At 47.7% G+C, this 27,643-nt stretch overlaps 2 protein-coding genes across 3 annotated transcripts in view; one reads left to right on the forward strand and one right to left on the reverse strand.

Moving 5' to 3' along the window:
- Window positions 1–14,565: 14,565 nt before the first annotated feature.
- On the reverse strand, window positions 14,566–23,649 carry CNOT9 (CCR4-NOT transcription complex subunit 9). The gene is made up of 8 exons (XM_040441289.1): window positions 23,509–23,649; window positions 19,895–20,074; window positions 19,697–19,812; window positions 18,141–18,250; window positions 17,772–17,881; window positions 17,483–17,581; window positions 15,743–15,834; window positions 14,566–15,267 (listed from the first exon to the last, which is right to left on the reverse strand). The coding sequence occupies exons 1-8, from the start codon at window positions 23,530–23,532 to the stop codon at window positions 15,099–15,101; spliced, it is 900 nt and encodes a 299-aa protein (XP_040297223.1). The 5' UTR covers window positions 23,533–23,649; the 3' UTR covers window positions 14,566–15,098.
- Window positions 23,650–23,781: 132 nt separating this feature from the next.
- USP37 (ubiquitin specific peptidase 37) overlaps window positions 23,782–27,643 on the forward strand; it is a 30,884-nt gene continuing 27,022 nt past the window's right edge. For both annotated transcript variants that reach the window (XM_040441262.1, XM_040441264.1), the window contains exons 1-3: window positions 23,782–23,896; window positions 26,394–26,590; window positions 26,851–27,022. In XM_040441262.1, the coding sequence (XP_040297196.1) occupies window positions 26,435–26,590; window positions 26,851–27,022 (328 nt within the window). In that variant the 5' untranslated portion in view covers window positions 23,782–23,896; window positions 26,394–26,434. The remainder of the gene's footprint in view (window positions 23,897–26,393; window positions 26,591–26,850; window positions 27,023–27,643) is intronic.

Raw genomic sequence — 27,643 nt, forward strand, 5'->3', positions numbered from 1 at the left:
ATTCTATGATGGTGAGCTGACCAGGTCCTGCTGCAGCAAAGCAGCCCCAAACCATGACACTTCCACCTCCATGCTTCACAGTTGGTATGAGGTTCTTTTCTTGGAATGCTGTGTTTGGTTTACGCCAAACATGTCCTCTGCTGTTGTGTCCAAATAATTCAATTTTGGACTCATCTGTCCAAAGAACATTATTCCAGAAGTCCTGGTCTTTGTCAACTTTATCGCTGGCAAATGTCAGTCTGGCCTCGATGTTTCTCTTGGAAAGCAAAGGTTTCCTCCTTGCACACCTCCCATGCAAGTTAAACTTGTACAGTCTCTTTCTGATTGTAGAGGCATGTACTTCTACATCAACAGTAGCCAGAGCCTGCTGTAGTTCTCGAGATGACACTTTAGGGTTTTTGGATACCTCTTTTAGCATCTTGCGGTCTGCTCTTGGGGTGAACTTGCTGGGGCGACCAGTCCTGGGCATGTTGGCAGTTGTTTTGAAAGCCCTCCACTTGTAGACTATCTTCCGGACAGTGGAATGGCTGATTTCAAAATCTTTTGAGATCTTTTTAAATCCCTTCCCAGACTCATAGGCTGCTACAATCTTTTTTCTGAAGTCCTCTGACAGCTCTTTTGCTCTCACCATGGTGCTCACTCTCACTTCAACAGTCAGGAGCACACCAAACTAAATGTCTGAGGTTTAAATAGGGCAAGCCTCATTCAACATGCAGAGTAACGATCTACTAATTATGTGCACCTGGTGTGATATACCTGTGTGAGATCTGAGCCAATTTAAGAGGGAATACATGTGAGGGTGTCCTATCTTTTTCCTCAGTTAGAATAGGCATTTTTGTAGAATGACATTTACAGAAGATCTTGAAAAGACTTTTCTTCAGTTTTCTTTGTTTAGTTGGATTACTTTAATCTCTCTGTATTGTTGAAACGGAGATGAAATAACCATTTATTAAAAATGTTACAAAAAACCACATGCTTTCAAAGGGTGTCCTAATTTTTTCACATGACTGTATATGTTCGATTATGTGATTTTAGATTTGGAAGCAATTATGTCTTTGCATGGTGTTTAATACTTGCCTAGTATATATATACTGTTCTGACCTCTAACAGGGTCTCCCTTTTCCCTTCATTTGGAGATTTTATCGCATTACTACTGTATCCCCCATACACCTATTGCGGCCTTCATCTGGGGGTCGTCCCCCCCCTCCCGCTCTTTCCCCTCTGCCTTGCGATCATCAGCGTTTTTTATCCCCTAAATCCTTTCCTTTCTTGGGGTGTGTTTCCTTGACCCCCCTCCTCTCCCACTACCTTTGTCGCCGCTCCGATTCCTCCCCGCTGGTCTCCGGCGGCATAGGTTTTCGGCGGCATATTTCTGTTGCTTCCCGCGGCTCCGAGATATCGCGAGATCTCGGCGGCCATCTTGGGAGCTCCCGCCCGTCCTCTCGCGGGATTTCGGAGCGCTCACCAGTGCCTTGCTGCTCCACTCGGCTCCGGATCGGCTCCTGCTACACTGCGGCGCTTGGGGTGATTAACCCCTGCTTAGGTTAGTTTTCTGCCACAGATTAGGCACCATTAGACTAGGTACCCCATCGGTTACTCTGCATTTAGATTTTATCTCTAAATAAACGAGATCATGTCCTCAGACCGCTCTCCCTCTGGGCCTAATCCCCCCACACCCACTGGGGACCCCAACTTGCCAGCCATTAGCGCACAGGCCCTGGAGCTACAACGCTCAGTGTCTAGTGCCATTATAGAGGCCATGGGATCCATGTCCTCCATGATCTCTCAGACCATATCTCAGGCCTTATCTGCCCATGCTCTTGGCCCCTCTAATCTAATGCCTACACCCACTAACCCGCAGCCTACCATTGAACCTCCTGCCCAGGAGACATTGACTGGTGTGATCCAAGCCACCCATGATAGCGCGCTTAGATCGCGCAAAAGAGCCTTACCGCGCCAGGCAGAAAGGGCGCGAACGTGGAAATGTGCTAGAGCACAAACTGATGACATAGATTCTGATAATGAATCTGACATGGAGGCTTATGCGGAGGCAAGTGACCACTCTGATGGAGTGTTGGAGATGGAACCTGAGTTTCCAAGCACCTCAGGCCCTAGGCCTTCCACATCTGGGTCCGTGGGCGCATCCACCTCTGCCCCTAACACGGCTTCTACCCTGGTGGATCCTTCTGGCAACCCACTATTTGACCCTGATGCCCTCCACCACCCTAGGTCGGCGGAGTGGATGCCGGTAGCTCATGTGAGCGACTACCTGGAGCATTGGGTGCGTCGTCCTCTCAGCAAAGAGGCGCGCAGCAAGCTCCGTGCGGAATGCCCTAGACCATTGATACCCAACAAGGTCTGTGAAACGCCATCTGTGGATCAAAAGATGACGCAGTTTTTGGCAAAAACCGGCTGGAATCCCCGTAAAGGGCTGGATTCCGCTATAAAGAGTTGTCAGGACAAGCTCCTCGACATTTTTGGCCCCCTCGCCAAAATCTTTGAAATGGCCGAATCGGCCAGAGTGGACGGCTCTCCGATTTATCCGGAGGAGCTTACTGGCTGGATACAAAGAGCCATTTGCATTGCGGGCAGCACCAACTCCTCCCTGTCCATTGAAAGGCGTAAAGCCATTCTTTTTAAAATTGACCCAAAATTGGCCAACCTGGCACTCACTGAGACAGGGAAGGATGCTCAGGGTCAACTGTTCGGGGATTCCTTCATTAAGGACCTCAGCAGGTACGTTGGAGCATTTACCGCATTGGACAAGGCCCAGTCCTCCATGAAAAGGGTATTTCAGGGACGGGTCTCCACTAGGGCCGGCAGTAGTAGGGGCCGTCTGTCCGGCCGCTCCAGTTATCAAGCCCGCAGCTCGGGCAGAGGCTCCTTCAACCAGAGACCTCCTTTCCAGGACCAAAGGAACCCTCCCTCGTTCTTCCCGGCCAGAGGCGGCCAATGGCGTTCCAGGTCGGTTAGAGGAAATCCGAACTACAGAAAATCTTTCGGTAAGTCTTTCCCCAGTGGGGACTTCTTTGGCTCCTTGTGTCGGGGGCAGACTCCGTCTATGTTCCCACGTTTGGTCCAGCATTACATCAGACCCATGGGTGCTGAACACTGTGCAGGGGTTCCACATAGAACTTACGGGTTCGCCAGATCTCGTTCTTTCTCCCCCTCCCCTGGCGCTACCGGACAGGGAGCTAGTGGACGTAGAACTTTGTTCCCTCTTGCACAAGGATGCGATAGAAAGGGCCCCTCCTACCCAAAGGGGCGTTCTCAGCCACATTTTTCTAGTTCAGAAAAAAGGGGGACAATTTCGTCCGGTCATAAATCTCCGGGCACTGAACTCTGTGGTGCGCTACCGCCACTTCAAGATGGAGGGGATTCACCTCCTTCGGGACTTGCTGATTCCGGGGGACTGGATGGTGAAGCTGGATCTCAAAGATGCCTATCTGACGGTCCCGATTGCCTCCTCCTCCAGGGATCTTCTGCGCTTCCTGTGGAAGGGCGAAGTGTGGCGCTTCACTTGCCTGCCGTTCGGTCTTTCCTCAGCACCTTGGTGCTTCACCAAGTTACTGCGCCCAGTCATGGCCTGGCTGCGGAGTCGTGGGGTTCGTCTTGTCATATACCTGGACGACATCCTCATTATGCACCAATGTCAGTCATCTCTGCTAAAACATCTCCAGTGGACCTCGGATCTTCTGACGGGTCTGGGTTTTCTACTCAATCTCGAGAAATCCTGCCTCACACCGACTCGACGTATGGAGTTTCTGGGCTTCACGGTGGACTCTGTTGCGGAATCTCTCAGCCTCCCTGCAGAGAAATTGCGGACGATACGCAAGGAGTTGAGACATGCTCTCTCAACTCCCTCCCTATCCCTACGCCACCTGGCTCGCATCATTGGGCTATTAGCCTCCTCTATCCAGGCAGTCTTCCCCGCTCCGCTCCATTATCGGGCGTTACAGCGCCTGAAGATCGCCCACCTCCGTGCCGGGGCCTCGTTTGCAGACGCGGTGATTCTGGATCAGGAAGCTCAGGAGGAACTTCGTTGGTGGTTGAGCAATTTGGAAGCCTGGAACGGCAGAGCAATCTTCGGATTCCAACCGGAATTCACGGTAGAGTCGGACGCGAGTCTCCAAGGCTGGGGTGCCCACTGCGAGGGTATCTCCACTGGGGGTCGATGGTCGGTGTCCGAGACCCATCTTCACATCAACGCGCTGGAACTTCTAGCGGGTTCGTTTGCCATCAGGAGTTTCACCAAGGGCATAGCTCATGCATGCATCCGTCTACGCATGGACAATGTGTCGGCGGTCCGATACGTCAATCACCTAGGCAGCACTCAATCGGCCACCTTAGCCCGACTGGCGAAGGAGTTCTGGTCCTACTGTCTGTCCAGGGACATCATGATTCAAGCGGAGTACCTGCCGGGTCTTCACAACTACAAAGCGGATTGGAGTTCCCGATGCTTCACGGACGGCAGCGACTGGAGGCTGAATCCGGAAATGTTCTCCACAATCTCGGACATCTGGGGTCCTTGCTCCATAGACCTGTTCGCCTCCCGAATCAATACTCACCTGCCCAGGTTCTTCAGCTGGCGGCCGGACCCGGAAGCAGAAGCAGTGGATGCGTTTCTACAGGACTGGTCTTCAGCCCTACATTACGCGTTTCCACCGTTTGCCATGATTCCGAGGATGTTGCTACAGACTCGGCGTCAGGGGGCGGAACTGGTGGTGGTGATTCCCTTTTGGGGAACTCAAGCCTGGTACCCGATCCTCCTAGAACTCCTAGTCGGTGTTCCTCTCCTACTCCCGACGCGGACGGATCTCCTCCAGGACCCTCTGGGTGCCCCACATCCCCTGCTGGTCGAGGGCTCCCTTCAACTTCTAGCGTGCCGAATCTCAGGACTCCAGGAGAGGTCGAGGGAATTTCGGAGGCAACTAGACGCCTCCTGGACAACGCTTGGGCTCCCGGCACCCGAAAATCTTACCGGGCAGCTTGGGGATCTTGGGTTAGCTGGTGCATGGAACGGGACCTGGATCCCGTTTCGGCATCTGTAACCCATTTATTGCAATTCCTGACATCTCTTTTTGAAGCAGGGAAAGCTTATCGGACCATCAATTTGTTCCGTTCTGCGATTTCCTCGACTCATCAGGGATTTGATGGCGTTCCTGCTGGTCAACACCCTTTGGTGTCTCGACTTTTACGTGGCTCACGCTTGGCTCGGCCTCCTCGGCCACGTTTCACCACTACGTGGGATGTTTCCCTGGTGCTGTCTTTCCTCTCTTCCTGGCCCGACAACGCGGCTCTTTCCCTCCGTCATCTGTCGGCCAAGTTGCTGACCCTTTTTTGCCTGATTTCCTGTAAGAGGGTATCTGATGTCAGGGCTTTGGATCATGATGCCAGATCCTTTACTCCCGAGGGTGTTACTTTTAACATCACGCGGCGTACCAAGACCAATATTCGGTCTGTGTCCTATCCCAGTTTTCCGTCTTCTCCGGCGCTCTGTCCTGTAGCTTGCCTACGGGAATATGAGTTGCGCACTCGGTCTCACCGTTCTGCGGACGTTCCGCAGCTTTTCCTCTCTATTCGTCATCCCTTTGGCCCGGTTACCAGTCCCACTTTGGCGCGTTGGATGAAGTGGGTCATGTCCCTTTCTGGGATTGATACGACGATCTTTACCGCTCACTCGGCCAGGGGCGCAGCTGCTACTGCCCTGGCAGTTTCGGGGGCTCGTTTGGAGGACATTCTGCGTCTGGCTGACTGGTCTAGGGCCACGACGTTCACAGAGTTTTATTTCCGTCCTTCCCCTCATGTGTTTTCAGCTATTATTGAGCAGCTTTGAACTTGCAATACGAAGCCTCCGTGTCTTGATGTAAAACTTAATGATTTTCCTATTTCATGACGTAAAGTCATAGTTTTATTAAAGACACGGAGGCGAGTATTGCCCACCCTGGGTTTCTCCTGCCCGCCCTGTTATTATTACTGTTATGGTATTATTATTGACTATTACTCTGTCTTCTGTTGTTATTTATGACGTTTACCGTTAAGGTTTATTATGGTTCTGTTTCAGCGACCTTTTTGATGTACGACCGTTATAGGGTCGAGATTGCGCATTTGTACCCATGTGTTTACACTGGCTATATTATTTATTCTGTTTCAGGTTGAAAACTCCTTGGCAGATGGAATTCCGTGTTGTTCCAGGTTTCTTGAGATGTTAGCCATGTTGGCTTGAGTTCTTCAGTTGGAGGGACAAGAATGGTCGGTGTCGGAACCAGTTCCAGTTTGGTTCGTTTTCGGTTATGGTTTGGCGGTTGGTGTCGTGGATTCAAAGAAAGAGGAAGATATAAAGAGGACACTGCTTATTATAGGATCTGTTAGGGGAGGGTCCTTTATTGTTTTGATTATGTTAATTTCTCCTTTGCTGCTATTGGTGGAAGTAAAGAAGGAGAAAGCAATACTCGCCTCCGTGTCTTTAATAAAACTATGACTTTACGTCATGAAATAGGAAAATCATTAAGTTACATCCTGTATTATACTCCAGAGCTGCACTCACTATTCTGCTGGTACAGTCACTGTGCACATACATTACATTACTTATCCTGTACTAATCCTGAGTTACATCCTGTATTATACCCCAGAGCTGCACTCACTATTCTGCTGGTGCAGTCACTGTGTACATACATTACTTATCCTGTACTGATCCTGAGTTACATCCTGTATTATACTCCAGAGCTGCACTCACTATTCTGCTGGTGGAGTCACTGTGTACATACATTACTTATCCTGTACTGATCCTGAGTTACATCCTGTATTATACTCCAGAGCTGCACTCACTATTCTGCTGGTGCAGTCACTGTGTACATACATTACTTATCCTGTACTGATCCTGAGTTACATCATGTATTATACTCCAGAGCTGCACTCACTATTCTGCTGGTGGAGTCACTGTGTACATACATTACTTATCCTGTACTGATCCTGAGTTACATCCTGTATTATACTCCAGAGCTGCACTCACTATTCTGCTGGTGCAGTCACTGTGTACATACATTACTTATCCTGTACTGATCCTGAGTTACATCCTGTATTATACTCCAGAGCTGCACTCACTATTCTGCTGGTGCAATCACTGTGTACATACATTACATTACTTATCCTGCACTGATCCTGAGTTACATCCTGTATTATACTCCAGAGCTGCACTCACTATTCTTCTGGTGGAGTTGTGATGTGGAGTGGCCCTCCTTAGTTAATGTTTGCCTGTGAGGTGTTAATATGCAGTGTACATATGTTATGTGTTAGAGCTTATACATACAGGGAGTGCAGAATTATTAGGCAAGTTGTATTTTTGAGGATTAATTTTATTATTGAACAACAACCATGTTCTCAATGAACCCAAAAAACTCATTAATATCAAAGCTGAATATTTTTGGAAGTAGTTTTTAGTTTGTTTTTAGTTTTAGCTATTTTAGGGGGATATCTGTGTGTGCAGGTGACTATTACTGTGCATAATTATTAGGCAACTTAACAAAAAACAAATATATACCAATTTCAATTATTTATTTTTACCAGTGAAACCAATATAACATCTCAACATTCACAAATATACATTTCTGACATTCAAAAACAAAACAAAAACAAATCAGTGACCAATATAGCCACCTTTCTTTGCAAGGACACTCAAAAGCCTGCCATCCATGGATTCTGTCAGTGTTTTGATCTGTTCACCATCAACATTGCGTGCAGCAGCAACCACAGCCTCCCAGACACTGTTCAGAGAGGTGTACTGTTTTCCCTCCTTGTAAATCTCACATTTGATGATGGACCACAGGTTCTCAATGGGGTTCAGATCAGGTGAACAAGGAGGCCATGTCATTAGATTTTCTTCTTTTATACCCTTTCTTGCCAGCCATGCTGTGAAGTACTTGGACGCGTGTGATGGAGCATTGTCCTGCATGAAAATCATGTTTTTCTTGAAGGATGCAGACTTCTTCCTGTACCACTGCTTGAAGAAGGTGTCTTCCAGAAACTGGCAGTAGGACTGGGAGTTGAGCTTGACTCCATCCTCAACCCGAAAAGGCCCCACAAGCTCATCTTTGATGATACCAGCCCAAACCAGTACTCCACCTCCACCTTGCTGGCGTCTGAGTCGGACTGGAGCTCTCTGCCCATCCATCTGGCCCATCAAGACTCACTCTCATTTCATCAGTCCATAAAACCTTAGAAAAATCAGTCTTGAGATATTTCTTGGCCCAGTCTTGACGTTTCAGCTTGTGTGTCTTGTTCAGTGGTGGTCGTCTTTCAGCCTTTCTTACCTTGGCCATGTCTCTGAGTATTGCACACCTTGTGCTTTTGGGCACTCCAGTGATGTTGCAGCTCTGAAATATGGCCAAACTGGTGGCAAGTGGCATCTTGGCAGCTGCACGCTTGACTTTTCTCAGTTCATGGGCAGTTATTTTGCGCCTTGGTTTTTCCACACGCTTCTTGCGACCCTGTTGACTATTTTGAATGAAACACTTGATTGTTCGATGATCACGCTTCAGAAGCTTTGCAATTTTAAGAGTGCTGCATCCCTCTGCAAGATATCTCACTATTTTTGACTTTTCTGATCCTGTCAAGTCCTTCTTTTGACCCATTTTGCCAAAGGAAAGGAAGTTGCCTAATAATTATGCACACCTAATATAGGGTGTTGATGTCATTAGACCACACCCCTTCTCATTACAGAGATGCACATCACCTAATATGCTTAATTGGTAGTAGGCTTTCGAGCCTATACAGCTTGGAGTAAGACAACATGCATAAAGAGGATGATGTGGTCAAAATACTCATTTGCCTAATAATTCTGTACGCAGTGTATATTATGTATATTATGTATGTTGGATGTTATGCATATTTGCATGATGAGTTCAGTGTTAACTATGAAAGTGCATATACATGGTGCTCCCTCTAGTGGTGGCTGCAAACAGTGTCATGTATAACATGTTTACTTGTGTGGAAAATCTGCTACATGGGCTTAGGATGGCTTAGCACCTGGGTCAGGCGCTGTTTTTTGAGAGTAGATATTTAACAGTCCACCTTTAAAGATGATAGAAGTTGTGTGATTTAACCAGAACAGTCTTAGGTTTTTTTCAAAATTGTTGCTGCTATTGAAAAAATCATAAAGATCTACTGTACATGGATTAAACCCTGGTCAGGAGATGTGGCCTCCAACCTTTCTTTACCTTCCTTGACTTTGAATCCCTCATTCTTTTTTGAAACAAAATTAAATCACCCAAGAAAGCCTCAGCGAGGATAAGGGGAGCTCTTTATTCTTGGGTGTCCAGGAAATGAAAGTCATCCCTTTCTATCCATGAGAGGCAGAAGATGCTTTTGAGAAGACAGACACTATATAAATACATGGTTGAGAGGAGAAAAGTTTGGAGCCTCAAGAAGAAGTCTTCCAAAGAAGCAGAATTCTTACGTCGAGCTCGGTAGGCCACCAGTTGGAGAAAGATTTTTGCCTTCTATGGTCAGAGAACACTCCAGATTCTTGGGGTCTTTTCATCAATGAAAAAAAATAAAATTTATTCTCCGGAATTTGATTGCCTGCCTCGCAACAGAATCGTTGTCACAAACAGGACACCTCCCATTCTCTTATCACAAAGATCAGCATTGTCAGCTTTTTGAGGTTATAAGGAGTACAAGTTGACCAATATCTGGACATCTTGGCGTGCTCCAGGGATCAGTTGATAAAAGCTATGTTCCCCACTGTGGCGTATTGTAGCATCATAGGTTCCTAAAATACTGGAAAAATCCAAACTTACACCAAGAAAATGTTTTCTGTTTTTAGGTCCATCATGGGCTCTCGAGAAGACACTTCTATCTCTTCCTCAGGAGAGACGTCTACAGATTTGGATTCCTCTTCCACCATCTGAAGAGCTGTAACAGTGTTGAGACATTAGACACAAGTTATATGAGCAACTCAAGGGAGGAAGTTAATTTCAGGTTACTCCAGAGGAAGATCTTGACTGTATGGAAAAGATCTTCAGGTAGGGAAATCCTCAGATGGTGGTTGGTGAAGAATCTTTAGACGGGAGATCCCTTATTCAGATGTCTCATCCTCAGTCCAAGAAACACGGAGCAACTATAAGAAGTCTGTATCTTCCAACACGAAGGAGAGAAGAACAATCTTCAATTTATCAAAACGTCCCATAAACAAGACAACCATAGTCGCCAATACCCAAGCAGATCATCTCAGTTGAAACTAGGAGACTGATCCTTGAACCATCAGGTTTCCCAGAAGATCATCAGTCACATAGGATTTGGATCTGATGGCAAAGTCAACACAAAGCCGATATACCTTAAGTGACAGACGCTTTTTTTCTCAATGGGCAATGTCTTTGTCTACATCTCTCTCGTCTGGGAAGACTTCAGTTTACTGCACAGACCATGGGGGACTTGGCCTGCGCAGACTGTGCGCTCTGCCATATTCCTGCAGTGAAGCCGCCCAGCACCAGGCAGGTATGCTAACTTCACACAGTGGAGGCGCCACTGGCCGGCCCTCTCCTTCCAACATGCAATCGCTTTGTGGAGCAATCTACTAAACAGCTGAAACGCTGAGAAGTACAATGCAGAAAAACAGTGTCAGAATAGCACCTCCAAAAAATTTTTAAAAAAAGGGTTGATCAAAATTGTGTCAGGACCCTCTACCAACGACAAGGTGGCTTACACATATGGGACCTACACTGTCAGACTCGTATCTTCTGGGCCTAATCCTACAAAATTCAGGGCCATGTAGAACGATTCAAAATTGTGTGCAAAATAGCTTCTAATTTTCATATAGTAAGGGTACTTTCACACTGGCGGTTTTCTTTTCCGGCATAGAGTTCCGTCCTAGGGGCTCAATACCGGAAAAGAACTGATCAGTTTTATCCCCATGCATTCTGAATGGAGAGCGATCTGTTCAGGATGCATCAGGATGTCTACAGTTCAGTCATTTTGACTGATCAGGCAAAAGATAAAACTGCGGCATGCTACCGTTTTATCTCCAGCCCAAAAAAATTTAAGACTTGCCTGAATGCCGGATCCAGCATTTTTTTTCATAAGAATGTATTAGTGCCGGATCCGTCCTTCCGGTCTGCGCATGCGCATACAGAAAAAAAGGTGAAAAAAATAAATGCCGGAGCCGTTTTGCCAGATGACACCGGAAAGACGGATCCGGCATTTCAATGCATTTTTTTGACTGATCAGTCTTACTAATGCCATCAGTTGGCGTATACGTTTTTGCTGGCGACGGAACTGCTTTCCGGATCACTCTGCCGCAAGTGTGAAAGTAGCCTTAGTACAGCAGTGATGCAATTTCCTTTGTGCATGGCAGTCTGCTGCTACTTGTAGTTGTCGTTTGTTTTTACATGGTCTTCATGGTAGTGTGCGCCTGAACTCCTTTTTTCATGTTGTTTGGAGGTGCTGGTCTAACTTTTTTGCATTGGACATTTAGAGAAGTGGGGGGGGGGGGCCTCCCCATTTTTGGCCCATGCACTCCTGCCAATGGCTTCCAATCCAGAGTATCCTATAGCTGGATTCGACATTGCCCTGAATTTTGTAGGCTTAGGCTACTTTCACACTCACGTTTGGTGCGGATCAGTCATGGATCTGCACAAACGCATCCGTTCAGATAATACAACCCTCTGCATCCGTTGAGAAAGGATCCGGTTGTATTATCTTTAACATAGCCAAGAAGGATCAGTCTTAAACACCATTGAAAGCCAATGGAGGACGGATCAGTTTTCTATTGTGCCAGATTGTGTCATGGAAAACGGATCAGTCCCCATTTGGCTCAGTTTTGTCAGACGGACACGCGGAATGGAGACTGAACGGAGCCAAACTGATGCATTCTGAGCGGATCCTTATCTATTCAGAATGAATTAAGGGCAAAACTGATCCGTTTTGGACCGCTTGTGAGATCCCTGAACGGATCTCATAAACTGAAACCAAAACGCCAGTGTGAAAGTAGCCTTAGGCTCAGGAGAGGCAATTCTGATCGTGTAGGTCCCATCTATGGACATTTTCCCCTATTGCTACTATGCAAAAGTTATCAACTCGCTACTTTAGGGTTAACTTGCACTGTGATTTATGCCATTGTTTACACTTACTGTTTTATATATCAAACGGCATTTTATATGGTTATTGTAATACATTCTGTTCATTTGCACTGTTATTACACTACAGCTGCAGTGGGAAGGGTTAATGCACAGCCAGCTAATACGGACACTTTGGGGCCACTTATGCACTGAGAAGTTAGAAATCTTCCACAGTTACTATAAGGGACTATGCAAAGTTTTTGTTTAGCTCTGCTGTTTACATCTGAAGACTTGATTAGGTCTGGAAAAACTGCTTAGTCATTCCCATGGACTTGAAACTGTATACAAGTCTATGACAGACTGAAATTGCAACATTGTTTCTGTTAGGCCTCATGCACACGACCGAAAAGAACGGATCCGCAAAAAATACAGACGACGTCCGTGTGCATTCAGTTTTTTGCGGAACAGAACAGCTGTCCCCTGATAGAACATATGCCATTATTGTCCGCATAACTACAAGGATAGTACTGTTCTATCTTTGAACGGAACGGAAAAATGGAAACAGAAGGCATACGGAGTACCTTCCGTTTTTTTGCGGATCCATTGAAATGAATGGTTCTGTATACAGAACGCAAAAAAACGGAACGGAAACGAAAAAAAATATGAAAAAACGTGAGTGTGCATGAGACCTTAGGCTGTGCTTCTTCACCCCACCCCCACTAGAAGGTTCTAGTTTGGATAGAAACTGTATAAAGTACAGCAGTCAGAGCTCCAAGTTGTCTGCAGATATGGACCAGTGCTTAGAAGAGACTCTTTCAGACCGCATGAGTGACCAGAAGACACCGAGACATGGATACTGAGCAACAGATCTAGGGCCACCAGCCTTCTGGAAGAAAGAGAGGGACAGCTAGCTCAGGCCTTTCCTCAGCACAAAACTTTCTGCTAGGGAGGAGACTGGGGAAGTCAGCCCTATACCTCGCCTCTATTGTTTTGCACTTGAATTGGTTACTGCGGACCCTGACTCTCTGGACTTATTTCTTATTGGGGTGCACCACACCTTACAATCCATTCCAGAGAGCAGCAACACGTCGTGACACCTCAATAGTGTTTGGGGGACCCAGTGTAGCAGCCACTGCATACTGATCCTTACTTACATCCTGTATTATACTCCAGAGCTGCACTCGCTATTCTGCTGGTGCAGTCACTGTGTATATACATTACTTATCCTGTACTGATCCTGAGTTACATCCTGTATTATACTCCAGAGCTGCACTCGCTATTCTGCTGGTGCAGTCACTGTGTACATACATTACTTATCCTGTACTGATCCTGAGTTACATCCTGTATTATACTCTAGAGCTGCACTCACTATTCTGCTGGTGCAGTCACTGTATACATACATTACATTACTTATCCTGCACTGATCCTGAGTTACATCCTGTATTATACTCCAGAGCTGCACTCACTATTCTGCTGGTGCAGTCACTGTGTACATACATTACTTATCCTGTACTGATCCGGAGTTACATCCTGTATTATACTCCAGAGCTGCACTCACTATTCTGCTGGTGCAGTCACTGTGTACATACATTACTTATCCTGTACTGATCCTTACTTACATCCTGTATTATACTCCAGAGCTGCACTCACTATTCTGCTGGTGGAGTCACTGTGTACATACATTACTTATCCTGAGTTACATCCTGTATTATACTCCAGAGCTGCACTCAATATTCTGCTGGTCATGTCACCATATACAGGGAGCTATTCTCATGATATAGGCACACAGAGGAATAACTCTGCAAATTGCAAAAATAAATACAGGTGAAACAAAGACACCTTCCTTTGTCAAAATGGAGCATGAGGAAAGTGCCTACCCCAGGACTTGTAGGCCCCACATTCTCTTTATTCCAGATTTATTAGAAAGAATATTTCTTCTTTCTGAACCTTAAAGGGAACCTGTCACCGGGATTTTGTGTATAGAGCTGAGGACATGGGTTGCTAGATGGCCGCTAGCACATCCGCTATACCCAGTCCCCATAGCTCGGTGTGCTTTTATTGCGGAAAAAAAACGACTTGATACATATGCAAATTAACCTGAGATGAGTCCTGTACGTGAGATGAGTCGGGGACAGGACTCATCTCAGGTTAATTTGCATATGTATCAAATCGGGTTTTGTACACAATAAAAGCACACAGAGCTATGGGGACTGGGAATGGCGGATGTGCTAGCGGCCATCTAGCAAGCCATGTCCTCAGCTCTATACACAAAATCCAGGTGACAGGTTCCCTTTAAGATCAACGAGTGAGGCCATTGACAGCCCGACTGACGAGATCCTGTTCATGTTACAGCTTGTACAGGGTTAGAAACAGGCAGGAAAGCCTCAGGAAACCGCTGAGGATGTGAGGACATTTAGTAACGGATACATTATAGCTGACGGCAGGTCTAACAGATTAAGGATCTAACCGATTCAACGCCAGGTCTAACAGATTCAAGTAAAAAACGAGGAGCGAGTGTCTGAACTCCGTATTTATTAAAACCTGCAACACATGAAGAAACCACAGCCTTATTTTGGAATGCTTTGCATATTATTCTGCAAAACATTTTGCAAACTAACGCATTATTTAACATCTCCATAGTGAAAATATAAAAGTTTTCTTGGATTTACTTTGTTTTGTAAAGTTTGGACACAGCCAGAAGCTTGGATAGAAGTGCAGAGAGGATGGCAGGCAGTGGTCGATGAGGATGCTCTGGTGACTGCACTATAGGTTAGTAGTCTGTAAACATGACACTAGATCACCGCAGTCCAGTGACCTGAAGATCCAGGAGGAAGTTCTAGAGCGGCCAGTTCTTGATCAACAAGAACGCCGAGTCCCTCATGACAATCCTTGAGCTGAAGCAAAACCCCCACCGGCCTGAGAACTGGTGCATCGAATATCTTGGCCAGGAAAGTCTTCGGAAAGAAGACAGAATCGACGCAACTCCTGCCGTACCAGATCCTGCGCTCATCAGCACAGCTGCATCACATTTCCTTCATGATGAGGTCATTGGGGAGGAAGTGGGATCCCCCTGGGGTCGGTGACTTGACCTTCTTGTAGGTTCTTAACCAGCTGAGCCAGCCAGCGTTTGGTTGTGGTGTCGTCCTTCAGTACCTGGGCGAATGTTGTGTCCTTCAGCTGGTCAGGAAGACATTGTCTCAGCGCCTCACGTGCTCTGTAACATAAAGGAGACATGCATGTTTACGTAACCCCATATTTACAGCCATAAGTGCTATAATAGCTGACCTGCCGCTCACTGAGGACTGTGTATTTCCAGCAGATTGCCACCTAGTGGTGACTGGAGGGAGACTCAATTTTAACAATCTAGTCTGTGTCTTTGCAGAGGGTGTGGAGCTCTGCATCAGAAATCAACGCAGAATATTAAAACATCAGATATCGCCAAGTGCTGTAAATGTAGAGCATAGCTGACATTCTGCTGCAATGGCCAGGACTGGAGAAGAAACCCCACCATGGCATCTAAGTGCCTAGACAGAGGGAAGTGCCTCTCCTCTGCCACCCATAGCAGCCAGGGTGCTAATAAAGGCCCCTCTAGTCTGCCATCAGCAATTAACTATTAGGCAATGACAAAGGCATAAGCCCCCTGACTTAAGAAAAAGTACAAGTGAATTAAAAGGAAAGGGGGAACATACCTGGGGTTGTCTGAGAGGCGAAGATAACAGCGCACTACATGTTTCAGCAGCCTAGCCGACGGTTCCTTGGAGAGCTGCAGCACCATTTTGCCCTACACATGACAAAATAAAAAATAAAACTTAATTGCAAACTATTCTGCCTCACAGACAATAGGGGTATATTGTTAGGATATGCCCCCATTGTCTTATAGGAGCGGGTCCCCACACCTATATCTAGAACGGAGCCCCGAAAGTGGTGGAGGGTGCACTACGCAGGCACAGCCTCCCTCCATTCATTCATTCATTTTCTATGGGGCTGCCGAAAATAGTCGAGCGCTGGCTAGGCTATTTCCTTCGAGCCCATAGAAGTGAATTGGAGCGGTGGCCGGTCATGCGCGTTGCGCTCCCCTTCACTTCTATGAGGAGCGCGCTTGGTGGTGGCCAGACCGGAAGCCTCCAGCCACCACTTTGCGGGGCTCCAAAATTTGGGATGCTATTAAAAAAAAAAAAACACACCACCCTCCCTCTCTTTAACCACTTAGATGCCATGGTCAGCATTGACAATCCATCCAGGGCTAATGTCAGATGAGCGTGTCCACTGCAGGAAACATGCTCTGTGTGGGAGAGTAATTTCCTGCTAGGGACACTGCTCCTTTCACGGGACCGAATGGTATTATAAGTTTTTTAATGCTGTGCGTCCCTGCCCGATCTCGGATCTACTGAAACGTACTGACATAATGCCATCAGTACAATGCAATAAATCCAAGGTTGGGCAGGGACACACAGCATTATAAACTATCATAATACTATTCGGTCCAGTGAAAGGAGCAGTGTCCATAACGGGTAATCGGGCTCCCACATGGAGCGTATTTCCTGCAGTGGACACGCTCATCTGAAATTAGCCTAAGAGATTAAAGGAGTATTCCCATCTGGGACACAGACTGCATACTGCTAGGATATGCCAATGTCAGATAGGTACAGTTCCTACCTAAGGGACCGGTTGCTCTTGCCAGAATACGGTCCCTGAAGTGATCAGACTGCAGCCATCCATGCGCAGCCACCCTCCGTTCACCATTATGGGAGTTCCGTAAATAGTCTAGCTTCTAGCAGTCCAATAGTAGTAAATGGAGAGGAGGCCATGCTTGATTATGCGCTCTCCATCCACTACTATAGGCCTTCAGAAAACAGCCGAGCACGCTCGCTTGGCTATTTATGGAACTCACAGATGAATGGAAAGCTTGTTGCACACACATGGTGTGCTGTTCTTCACATCAGGGGCCCCGTTCTGGAGACGGGAGTTGGTCCTAGAGGTGGGACCTGCACTTACTGGACACTGATGGCATATGATATATCAATGTTCCAGATGGAAATACCCCTTTAATTTTAATCCCAGCAGTGAGAGCAGTGTTCCAGCTGTAAATACAAGTGCACCCACAAGCGATGTGCCCTCACCATTACGGCAACTCACAGAAAGTATGTACTTTCCACGGCATACTATGTGGTACAGGGCGAGAGAGGGTAAAAGCATAAGGTCCCCTAAAGGAGTGCTTTGGGTGTGTAATAATACTTAGTATTTGGCAATCAATACCATGAAGATGTCCAAATAATTATAGGAATTATTAAGATCTGGAAGATCTGTAAATGGGAACAGATCCTGGAAGGGAAACATTTCCATTTCGCTTTATAGATCTTTCCCTTTCCCTGTGAGCAAAAGGGACCAGTTCTAGAAGAATTTCAGAGAACGACTTGCTGAAATCTTACCAAGATCATTGCGACATGAGAGAAGCGCTCGTACGTCTGGCAGATGTAGGCCAGGCCGGTGTCATCCAGCAGGATCTTCTGCAGAATAAATGTGGCCACCTTAAAGAGAGAACAAACTTAGCAAGAAGTGAAGTACAACATCTCAGATCTCAATAAGAGTCATTATGTGTGTAACTAGACATGGCTGCAGCCTCGTCCAGACAGGAGGTGAACAGAGACCGAGAAGTCCATAAAAGCCCTCATTTCCTATCAGTAATCACTGGACACGAGAAGGCGGAGGCTGCTGTACCGTCTTAGAGAGTTCACTTCCAGACTCCATAATCCGCAGACACAGGGGGATAATTTCAGTCGTGAGGAGAAAGTTGATGACTTCTTGTTCATCCGTCTTCACCAGTGCTCCTAAAAGATGGAGAAAAGAACAACGTTACAAAGAGCGGCCTGTGCTCTGGTGATCGGGCCCCCCCCCCCCCCCAGGTACCTCACTGTCATGGACAATGACAGAGGACCCCCCCCCCCCCCATTATATCCGTATAATCTCCAATACTGACATGAGAATAGGGATGGTTTTACAGGAATTATTTTAGGGTTGCGATGCCTTCACAAAAGTGACATACAATGAGAGCAGGCTACTGTCATTGAGATATCTACCACGTCTTACCAATGACTCCCAGGCTGGTCAGGCGGAGATATTCAAAGGGCCGGGTTTTGCTGACTGTGTGAAGGAAGGGATACAGGAACAAGGGAATGTGTGCCGCAAGAAAAGCAGACCTGAAATGAAATATGACATCATCATGTAGAGGGCTCACTGCCATGTCACTCACATATCTAAAGGCTTCATCAAAGTAAGTGATGGCATAAAGCTAGACTATGCCATCACCTAACGATTCGGCTGCCTGGACACCAGCTGATCCTTAGAATAAAGGGGTCACATTGCTTTTTTTGCTGACTTTTCTTGCACAAGGGGCGGCCGGCAGCAATGTGATATGCTGTAACATTAAAGAGGACATGTCCCCTCTCCTGACCGGCCTGTTTTAATAGCTTCATGCATTCCCCATGTAGTAATAATTCTGGAGCCTCTATTCTTATGGCTCTATGTTGTGCCGTTCCTCTATTATTTCTACTAGAAGTTATGAATGAATTGCTAGCAGTCTGCAGTAAGGGTACAGAGGGGTGGTAACATGTTGGGGGTGTGTCCCTGCACAGTCTGAAAATGGCAGTACCGATTGGATAGAGTGAGTCTGTGCAGGGACACACCCCCAACATGTTACCGCCCCTCTGTACCCTTACTGCAGACTGCTAGCAATTCATTCATAACTTCTAGTAGAAATAATAGAGGAACGGCACAACATAGAGCCATAAGAATAGAGGCTCCAGAATTATTACTACATGGGGAATGCATGAAGCTATTAAAACAGGCCGGTCAGGAGAGGGGAGAGGTCCTCTTAAAATAATGGAAATACTTTAATAGTGCCTCTGACTGACAGGGTTATCGTTTAGAACTATCCCCCTAACTCGATATTGTAAGTTTATAGGGAGAGTCCGCGCACCTAACTCTGATTTAAGCAGTCTCCTCTGTGACCTCATTGCTTTGAGTTTTACCCTTTATGTCTTCTACAGATCTGAACTGATTTCCATTATAAAATAAAATGGGTACATTACTATACGTCTGATATGGGCCAAAAACGTGCTGCAAACAGATACTAAAGTGCGTACTTATGACAGGGCTGTGTGCAGGAGGTGGTGTGGTGGCACACTAAGTCCCGTACTAAGGGGACCTCCCGTGCTGCCTTACCATGCTGGGTCAGGTACTATACTATGGAAGAACAGCTGCATACCTATTGATCCATGCCTGTATACTGTAGCCCAGCTACCCTAACAGAGGCCCCTGTCTGTCAGCGACATAAACATAATCACCTGTCATTCCCTGCATGATGGTGGAGACCACTTACTCTGACTGCTCCTGGATCCCTTCCATTATGCATAGGTGCTGAATGGCAAATGGGCGAGTCCGATGCATGCCCAGATACAGGTAGCAGAATCCAGATACCGTACACATCCATTTGCCGTTCAGCAGTGTCAATTGGCCAACCACTTTACAGGCTCTGTTAGGGCCCATGCACCTCTATGCACGCCCTTATTTCTGCTCCATACATCACAGAGCTGTAACATGGCCGTGTGCGTGATGCCTAACAGTTTATGTTTTTCCCCGGGTACCTGGTTTCTGGGTGAGAAGCCACACATTGCAGCAGGGCCAGTGCATTGCACACTCTGTTAGACTGATGTGCCGTCAGGGTTGGCGGATTAATGGATGGATAGATATTAACAATTTCCTGGAAAGAAGCAGATGAGAATTAGAATGATGAGTCCCGGTCACTGCACAAGTAAAATGACAGAACATCTGTGGAGACGGACCTGTAACAGCGCAGCAATAGTGCCGAATGAATGCCATAGCATAGGGGCGAGGTCTGGGACAGATTCCCGCTTCTTGCTCAGCTCCAGCAGGGCGTTCTCACGAGTCTCTGGGCTTGATAGCTCATTGATCCACTGATAGATCTTCTCCCTGTCGACTTGTGCTAGAGCTGCTGGCACAGGCTGCAAGGGGTGATGAAAAGAAAAAAGCACATTTATTCCATGTTCTACAGACTACAACATACTGCCAGGATGTAAGAAGTGTCTGGAGGGGTCTGGCAGTGCCCCCCTCTCCAATATTAATATGTACACTCTGCCAAGCATTCATATGGGAAAGATAACGGTCTTAGATGTAAGGCCAGCTTAACAAATGAGGGTAGCAGACTATTTAAACGGTTTTCCGAGATTTCTTCTGGATTGGTCATTAGTATCCGATTGGTCTGACACCTGGGACCCCCGACGATCAGATGTTTGAAAATGCACCGGCGTTTGCAGTAGTGCCACGGCCTTCTCTCTGCTTTTCCTAGGCCAGAGACGTCACGATCGTCGGTCACATGACCTGGGAGCGCAGCTCAGCCGCATCCAAGTGAACTGAGCTGAGCACGATACTAAGAACAGCTTCTATACAATGCACGGCGCTGTGCTTGGAACGCCGGTGCCTTCTCAAACAGCTGATCGCTGGGCGTCAGACCCCCATCAATCAGATACTGATGACTTATCCTGAGGGTGGGTCATCCGTGTAAAAAAATAAAAATAAAATCATAAAACCCTTTTAAAGTGATGGGCACATGCCACATACTATCCCCACATACAGAAACTGTATCTGTAACTTAACGGGTGGCGTCCCACCATATGAACTTATCACCGCTCCATAAGAGGTGACAAGTTTCTGATCAATGGGGGTCCAACTGCTGGGAACCCCCACTGATCCCAAAAATGGGTCCTGGACTGAATGGTGTGGTGGTCGCGAATGCTTGCTGCCGCTCCATTCATTCTTTATGGGACTGTGGATACGTGATAAGATCTTATGGCGTTGACAACCCCTTTCAAATGGATTCTCCAATTTTATCTAGATGCAAAACCAAGATGGGATACAAAGTTCTAAAATTTGCGTTGTTAAAGGGGTCTTCCGGGAGTTTTATACTGATGACCCATCCTCAGCATAGGTAATCCATATCTGATATGTACGGGTCCGACACCCGGGACCCCCTCCGATCAGCAGTTTGAGAAGACACCGGCCTTCTCTCTGCTTTTCTTTCCTAGGCCAAGTGACATCACGTTCGCCTTTTACGTGGTCTAGGAGCAGCTCAGTCCAATTCAAGTGAATGGAGCTGAGTGCAAAACCGAGCACAGCTGCTATACTATGTGGGGCTCTAAGAAGGCCGTGGTGCTCTCAAAATAGCTGATCGGCCGGGGCCCCGGGTGTCAGACCCCCACGATCAGATACTGGTGACCTATCCAGAGTGAAAAACAATCCTGGAAAACCCTTTTAATTTTTCATTGTTTTCAAGATCTCTGCTTGCTGTTGGTAGATGAGAAAAGTTTCTGCATCCAAACCTGTACAACCCTAATACTTTTAACAGCTGAGAGTTTGCTCCACTCACAGAGGATTGTCTATGGGTGCCCTCACACGGGAAGGAATGCATCTGCAGAAATACACACAGTATAGGTAGCTCTCCGTATATTCCTATGGAGTCTATATGGCTTATCCCATGACAATGACTTCTCCTCTACCACAGGATTGGCGATGTGTCTGGCTGGTGAGATCCGACAGCTGTGGCCCCCAGAACGGAACGTATGCTCACCACTATTCAACTGGGGGAACACGGGGCCCCAGCGGCTGGTCAGACACTGATGCCCTATCCTGTGAGACTCCATTCACACATCCGCAAATTGGTCCGCATCTGTTGCGCAATTTTGCGGAATGGGTGCGGACCCATTCATTCTCTATGGGGACAGAAAAGATGCGGACAGCACACAGTGCTGCGGCCCCGAACTTCTGGGATTTAGCCCCGAACTTCCGGGCCACGGGTCCGCAAAAAGTAGAACATGTCCTATTCTTGTCCGCAATTGTGGACAAGAATAGGCAGTTCTATGGGGGGTGCCGGCCAGGTGTATTGCGGATCCGCAATACACTACGGACATGTGAATGAACCCTGAACATGAGGAAAAAGAGCCCCCATACAGCTCAACTGACTCTGAGCTCCTGACTCTCCCCCGAAACATTGTGGAGGAGAGAAGGATCAGGCGAAATTAATATCTTCAATTCATCTTTCTGATCTCCCGGGAAATAAGTGTCCAGAAGAGTCTGCAGCAGCTTTCTCCCCCTTCCCCAAAGAACATACACAGGCGTTTGGCAGAGCTGAATGTGCGCGGAGGAGTTGTTAGGGAGTCTTACCCGGCTGCTCCATTCATTTCTATGGCAGCTCCAGGGATAGACAGCGCCCAGCTATCTGAGCGCCATCTCCGGAATTCCCATAGAAATGAATGGATTACCGCACGCATGTGCAACCGGCTGCTCCATTCATTTTCGGGGGGCTTCTTCAAAGGAGTTAACTGGAAGTCACAATCCACAATAAAAAAAAAAAACATAAAAATACGGACGTGTGGATTCCAGTGGACAGGTTTCCGTCACACGTGAAGGCGCCCAAAGTCATACTGCCGGATGCTACAGAAGCAAAGGCTCAGCTGTCAGAAGTCAGAGTTCTAAAAGTTCTATACCGGTCTCGATGGAAGAAAGTTTCTGTTCACTGACATTACGCAGAGAGCTTGAAAATGGAAAGAAACTGAAATGCAGTATGAAGACGTTGCTAACTTTTCAATACACAAAACTGAAAGGGAAAGTCTCATCACAGACAACCCCTTTAACCCGAGAGCCGCCGTGGCGACGCACAGAAGTGATTTTACCAAGCTGGGGCTCGCCGAATGCTCAGCGCCATCCGCTGGGGGAATGCAGCATTACACGGCCTGGACCAACAACCTCCGAGAGCAAAACGTCCGAAAACGAATAAATCAGAAGTCGCAGCAATAGTCGCCGAGTCCACAAGTCTGACAACCCCCTCAGCAGCCATATTGGATGTCACGTTAGTTCAGCTCTTCCTCCTGGACCTGACAACCCGTCGTCAGTTAATCCGGTTGTCACTTTTGCACAAACGGCGACCGCCACAAACCGAAAACATCTGAAGGTAACAAGTTGTGAGCATTTCCCGTCAGCCTTTCTTGGTCATTTCTGGTGGGACCATTACTGGCGGAACCGAAATAACGTCTCCCCTCGGCGGCTTCCTACGAATACTATGCAAAATTCTGACACCAGAACAGGGCGAACAGTCTTATAAGTTATTAGTATGACGGTATTATAAGTTATATTATAGACTACTAGTATTATAAATGTTATATTTATTGATAAGGCAGGGCTTGGGGGCTGCTGACCGCCATCTTTACGGTTGCCAGGCAACATCGACCAGCCTCACATCGCACTTTCCTGGCGGCTGCACAGATGACCTGCTGTGGACGGGTCCCCTGGTCTGTGGCAGCTTTACCCCCACCGGCTGTGTCTCTCAGGCCGACAGTCCCTCTAAGCGGCTGGTTGCTCCTCCTTCCCTCCCGGTGTTACTTACCGCCGCTGTGGCCAGGCTGTGCATGTCTGGAGCCCGCCTTCAGGCTCTCGGCTCTCTCCTCCCGCACCGAACCCTTCTCTTCTAAACTCCTACAACCACCGGAACCCCTCCTCCCGACGTCTCCAGCACACGTGACCTACGTCCGCGGAACCCGGATGACAGAATTAGCCCCGACGTCATCGGAGAGCGCCGCCATTATAAGCTGGCCAAGAACAAAGCAGGGGAATCCCGTGTAAACGTCATCGGGGTGCGAAGCGTAGTGACGTCAGACGTACAGTGCGTTGCTTCGTCCCTGCGCTAGGAAGGTTCCCAGGTTCCCGCCAAATCGTGTGTGGTACTTGTGACAGGCTGCGGTAGCGCGGCGCCGGGCGGAGGGAGCCCGCATATGGTAAGCCGGGGAGGCGGGCGGGTTCATTGTCATGTCCTCCTTGTCTCTGGTAGTTTTGCGGTCTCTTGTAGATGTGAAGGCTGGCAGTCGTGCGGGGGTTCGGGGCACAGCAGTGTGTCAGTTCCAGGGCTCCTGTCACTCCGTCCTCCTGACAATCCACTCATGACTTCTGGTCTCCATGATTGCTCATTATGTGTGGAGAAACTGAAGAAGTAGCGGGCTCTGGCCGAGCACTGTTGTGGCACTACAAGGAGCAGCAGGCGCTGGCTGAGCACTGTGTGGTGGCACTACAAGTAGCAGCAGGCTCTGGCTGAGCACTGTGTTGTTGCACTACAAGTAGCAGCAGGCGCTGGCTGAGCACTGTGTTGTGGCACTACAAGTAGCAGCAGGCGCTGGCTGAGCACTGTGTTGTGGCACTACAAGTAGCAGCAGGCGCTGGCTGAGCACTGTGTTGTGGCACTACAAGTAGCAGCAGGCGCTGGCTGAGCACTGTGTTGTGGCACTACAAGTAGCAGCAGGGGCTGGCTGAGCACTGTGTTGTGGCACTACAAGTAGCAGCAGGGGCTGGCTGAGCACTGTGTTGTGGCACTACAAGTAGCAGCAGGCGCTGGCTGAGCACTGTGTTGTGGCACTACAAGTAGCAGCAGGCGCTGGCTGAGCACTGTGTTGTGGCACTACAAGTAGCAGCAGGCGCTGGCTGAGCACTGTGTTGTGGCACTACAAGTAGCAGCAGGGGCTGGCTGAGCACTGTGTTGTGGCACTACAAGTAGCAGCAGGGGCTGGCTGAGCACTGTGTTGGGGCACTACAAGGAGCAGCGGGCGCTGGCTGAGCACTGTGTTGGGGCACTACAAGGAGCAGCGGGCGCTGGCTGAGCACTGTGTTGGGGCACTACAAGGAGCAGCGGGCGCTGGCTGAGCACTGTTGTGGCACTACAAGGAGCAGCAGGCGCTGGCTGAGCACTGTGTTGGGGCACTACAAGGAGCAGCAGGTGCTGGCTGAGCACTGTGTTGGGGCACTACAAGGAGCAGCAGGCGCTGGCTGAGCACGGTGTTGTGGCACTACAAGGAGCAGCAAGGGCTGGCTGAGCACTGTTGTGGCACTACAAGGAGCAGCGGGCGCTGGCTGAGCACTGTGTTGTGGCACTACAAGGAGCAGCGGGCGCTGGCTGAGCACTGTGTTGTGGCACTACAAGGAGCAGCGGGCGCTGGCTGAGCACTGTGTTGTGGCACTACAAGGAGCAGCGGGCGCTGGCTGAGCACTGTGTTGTGGCACTACAAGGAGCAGCGGGCGCTGGCTGAGCACTGTGTTGTGGCACTACAAGGAGCAGCAGGGGCTGGCTGAGCACTGTGTTGTGGCACTACAAGGAGCAGCAGGCTGTGGATCCTTTACAGCTATTTCCTATTTATTGCTGCATCTACCAGCTGCACTGGTAAAAATAAATCCATAAACCTGGTTTTAAATGTACAGCTCCTGTGCAGGCCTATGCGTCAACATGGTTACAGACTACAAGAAAACACTGTCTGCTCCTGTTACTTCCGTCTGCAGTAAAGATGCTGGACTGCAGGGTCAGACTACACCGCGCTGCTTTGTGGTCTGTAACCATCGCGATGCACAAGTCTGCATAGGAGCTGTATACAAAAAACTATGGGAGATTTTTTTATTTTTCATTTCTTTACATTATCCCAAACTTGAAATCTGTTCATATCCTGCAAAATCAATGATTACTAGTGGATTATTATTATTATTATTATCCTCGAATATACGGTATCTGAGGAAATCCTAATCTGCCATAATAAAAAAAAGACATGTGGAGATCACTGTGATGAGATTTCCCATTTAACGGGGGTGTATACTTTTGTAATATCGATGACCAGCCCCCAGGATAGGTCATCACAATATCAGATCGGTCAATAATGTTACAAAGGCGGACGCCCCCCAAACAATCATTTATCACCTTATTGGAAATTAATATTTATGGAGATGCCATTATTATCGAATAGGGACCCCCCCCCCCCCCCCCCTCAGAACAGGCCCTGACCTCCTCCTACTTGGCTGTGGTCTGGACTGTGCTGTGCGGTTTTCTTAGGGGTTGTGGATACCACGCAGCATGGCCGCTGCGATGTACCACCTCAAGCTGCTGGGGCGGGGTGTTCTGGAGGTGTGTGCGCTCAGTTATGGCGCGTCCTGTGGACGTGCAGTACATATTTGGCGTGGTCCCTTTAGTATTATGTCCTGATTAGAGGGATTGTCCAGGACAGGTGATAAGTGTCTGATCGCTGGGGGTCCGCTGACTAGGAGATCACTGGCCCTGCCGCTCCATCGTTGTGTGCATGCTCGACTGCCGCTTCTTTCAGGCACAGGCCCTGTTCTTGTAATCCGCTGTGGTTTAGTGTTCGTCCCCCGCCGACACTTGTCACCTGAACTTTACTGTATTACTGTTTATATTTTATGTCTTTTGTATTTTGCTCTTATCTTTTGTACGTTTTTCCCTCTTAGGTCGTCTTTTGTCTATAGGGTAAAAAATACCTTAATCAAAAATGGCTTCGCTGTCTTTGCGAGGCTCGATCCGGATACACTGCCTTAACATGGGGACGTCAAAGTGGAAGGAAGGCAACTGTGAGGTCATCGAAAAGGACAACAAGTTCACCCTTGTCGTGAATTTCAATGCCGGTGGAGCGCCAGCGAAATTTCAGGTTCGTAGTAGGTTTTGTCTTCACTGACAACAAGCAGAGATCTTTAAAATGAAACATTAAAACATGAGTGGTGATCCAGAGCCCCTGCAGTCTCCTCGATTTCACTGTGCGCCATCAAATGTGTGCAGCCAATCGGGAATATTGAGTAATGTTCCCCCCCCCCCAATTATTTTGGCTCGTGTAATTTTCCGATTTATTTTCATGACTTTAGACTCTGTCCCTCTTTAAGATAACAGGATTATGATCTTTTTTTCCTTTAGCTTAGTCAGAACATCAAGCATATAGTTCTGCGGCCGGCGGGGGTAAAGCAGTCGCGGCTTCTGCTTACTATGAAAGACTCCAGTTCTCTTACTATTGACAAGGTCCCGAGCAAGGAGGCCGAGGAGCTAAAACACCTCCTGGAGTCCATCAACCTTGAAAAGACCCAAACAGGTAAGGCCCCTCCCACACTGTCTTTAACCCTTTCACTGCCAGGGGTATTTGGACATTTTGCACCTCTGGTAGCCGGGACAATATTTGGTCTGGCGAAACGTGTTTGGGGTGGAGGGCGAGGTCATAGAGCGAGAAGCCTTTAATCGTATTCTGCCACAGGGACGAAATAACAAATAGCAATAAGATGACTGCAGGACAGATGGGTAGTGCACACCGCTCCGAGATATTTAAAAGGAAGATGATTATGGATCCAATAGACGGTGATCCTGGGGTTTAAAATCGCTTCCAATTATTATTTTTTTAAATATTTTTTAGGAGATTAAATTAAAGGTCCATTTTATCAAGCACAGAGTATTGGCATTTGAAAATAGTAACTAGTGGCCAGTCTTAGCTTTTGGGAAAACTTGCATCCATGATATTAACACAAAATAAGTCCCTGTATTATACCGAAAGTGTTCTGTACGTTGTGGTCTAGATCGGGTATGGACAGGAAAGGGTAAACTTTAATGATATTTGTGCGCTTGGTCAGACGCTGGTGAACAATCTTTGTCATGGTCTTAATAAACACTTTAAGCACAGTGGGGGATTAGGTGTGCATGCAATCATCCTCACACTCCTTTT

The sequence above is a fragment of the Bufo bufo genome, chromosome 7 (genome assembly GCF_905171765.1).
Source record: "Bufo bufo chromosome 7, aBufBuf1.1, whole genome shotgun sequence".
In the NCBI taxonomy this organism is placed as follows: Eukaryota; Metazoa; Chordata; class Amphibia; order Anura; family Bufonidae; genus Bufo; species Bufo bufo.

Coding starts and splice junctions, on each gene's coding strand:
- CNOT9 (XM_040441289.1), bottom strand. CDS start 23,532: ATGCACAGCCTGGCCACAGCGGCG. Junction 20,075..23,508: donor ACAGCCTGGCCACAGCGGCG/GTAAGTAACACC, acceptor CACCCCTTGCAG/CCTGTGCCAGCAGCTCTAGC. Junction 18,251..19,696: donor GCTTCTCACCCAGAAACCAG/GTACCCGGGGAA, acceptor ATTTCATTTCAG/GTCTGCTTTTCTTGCGGCAC.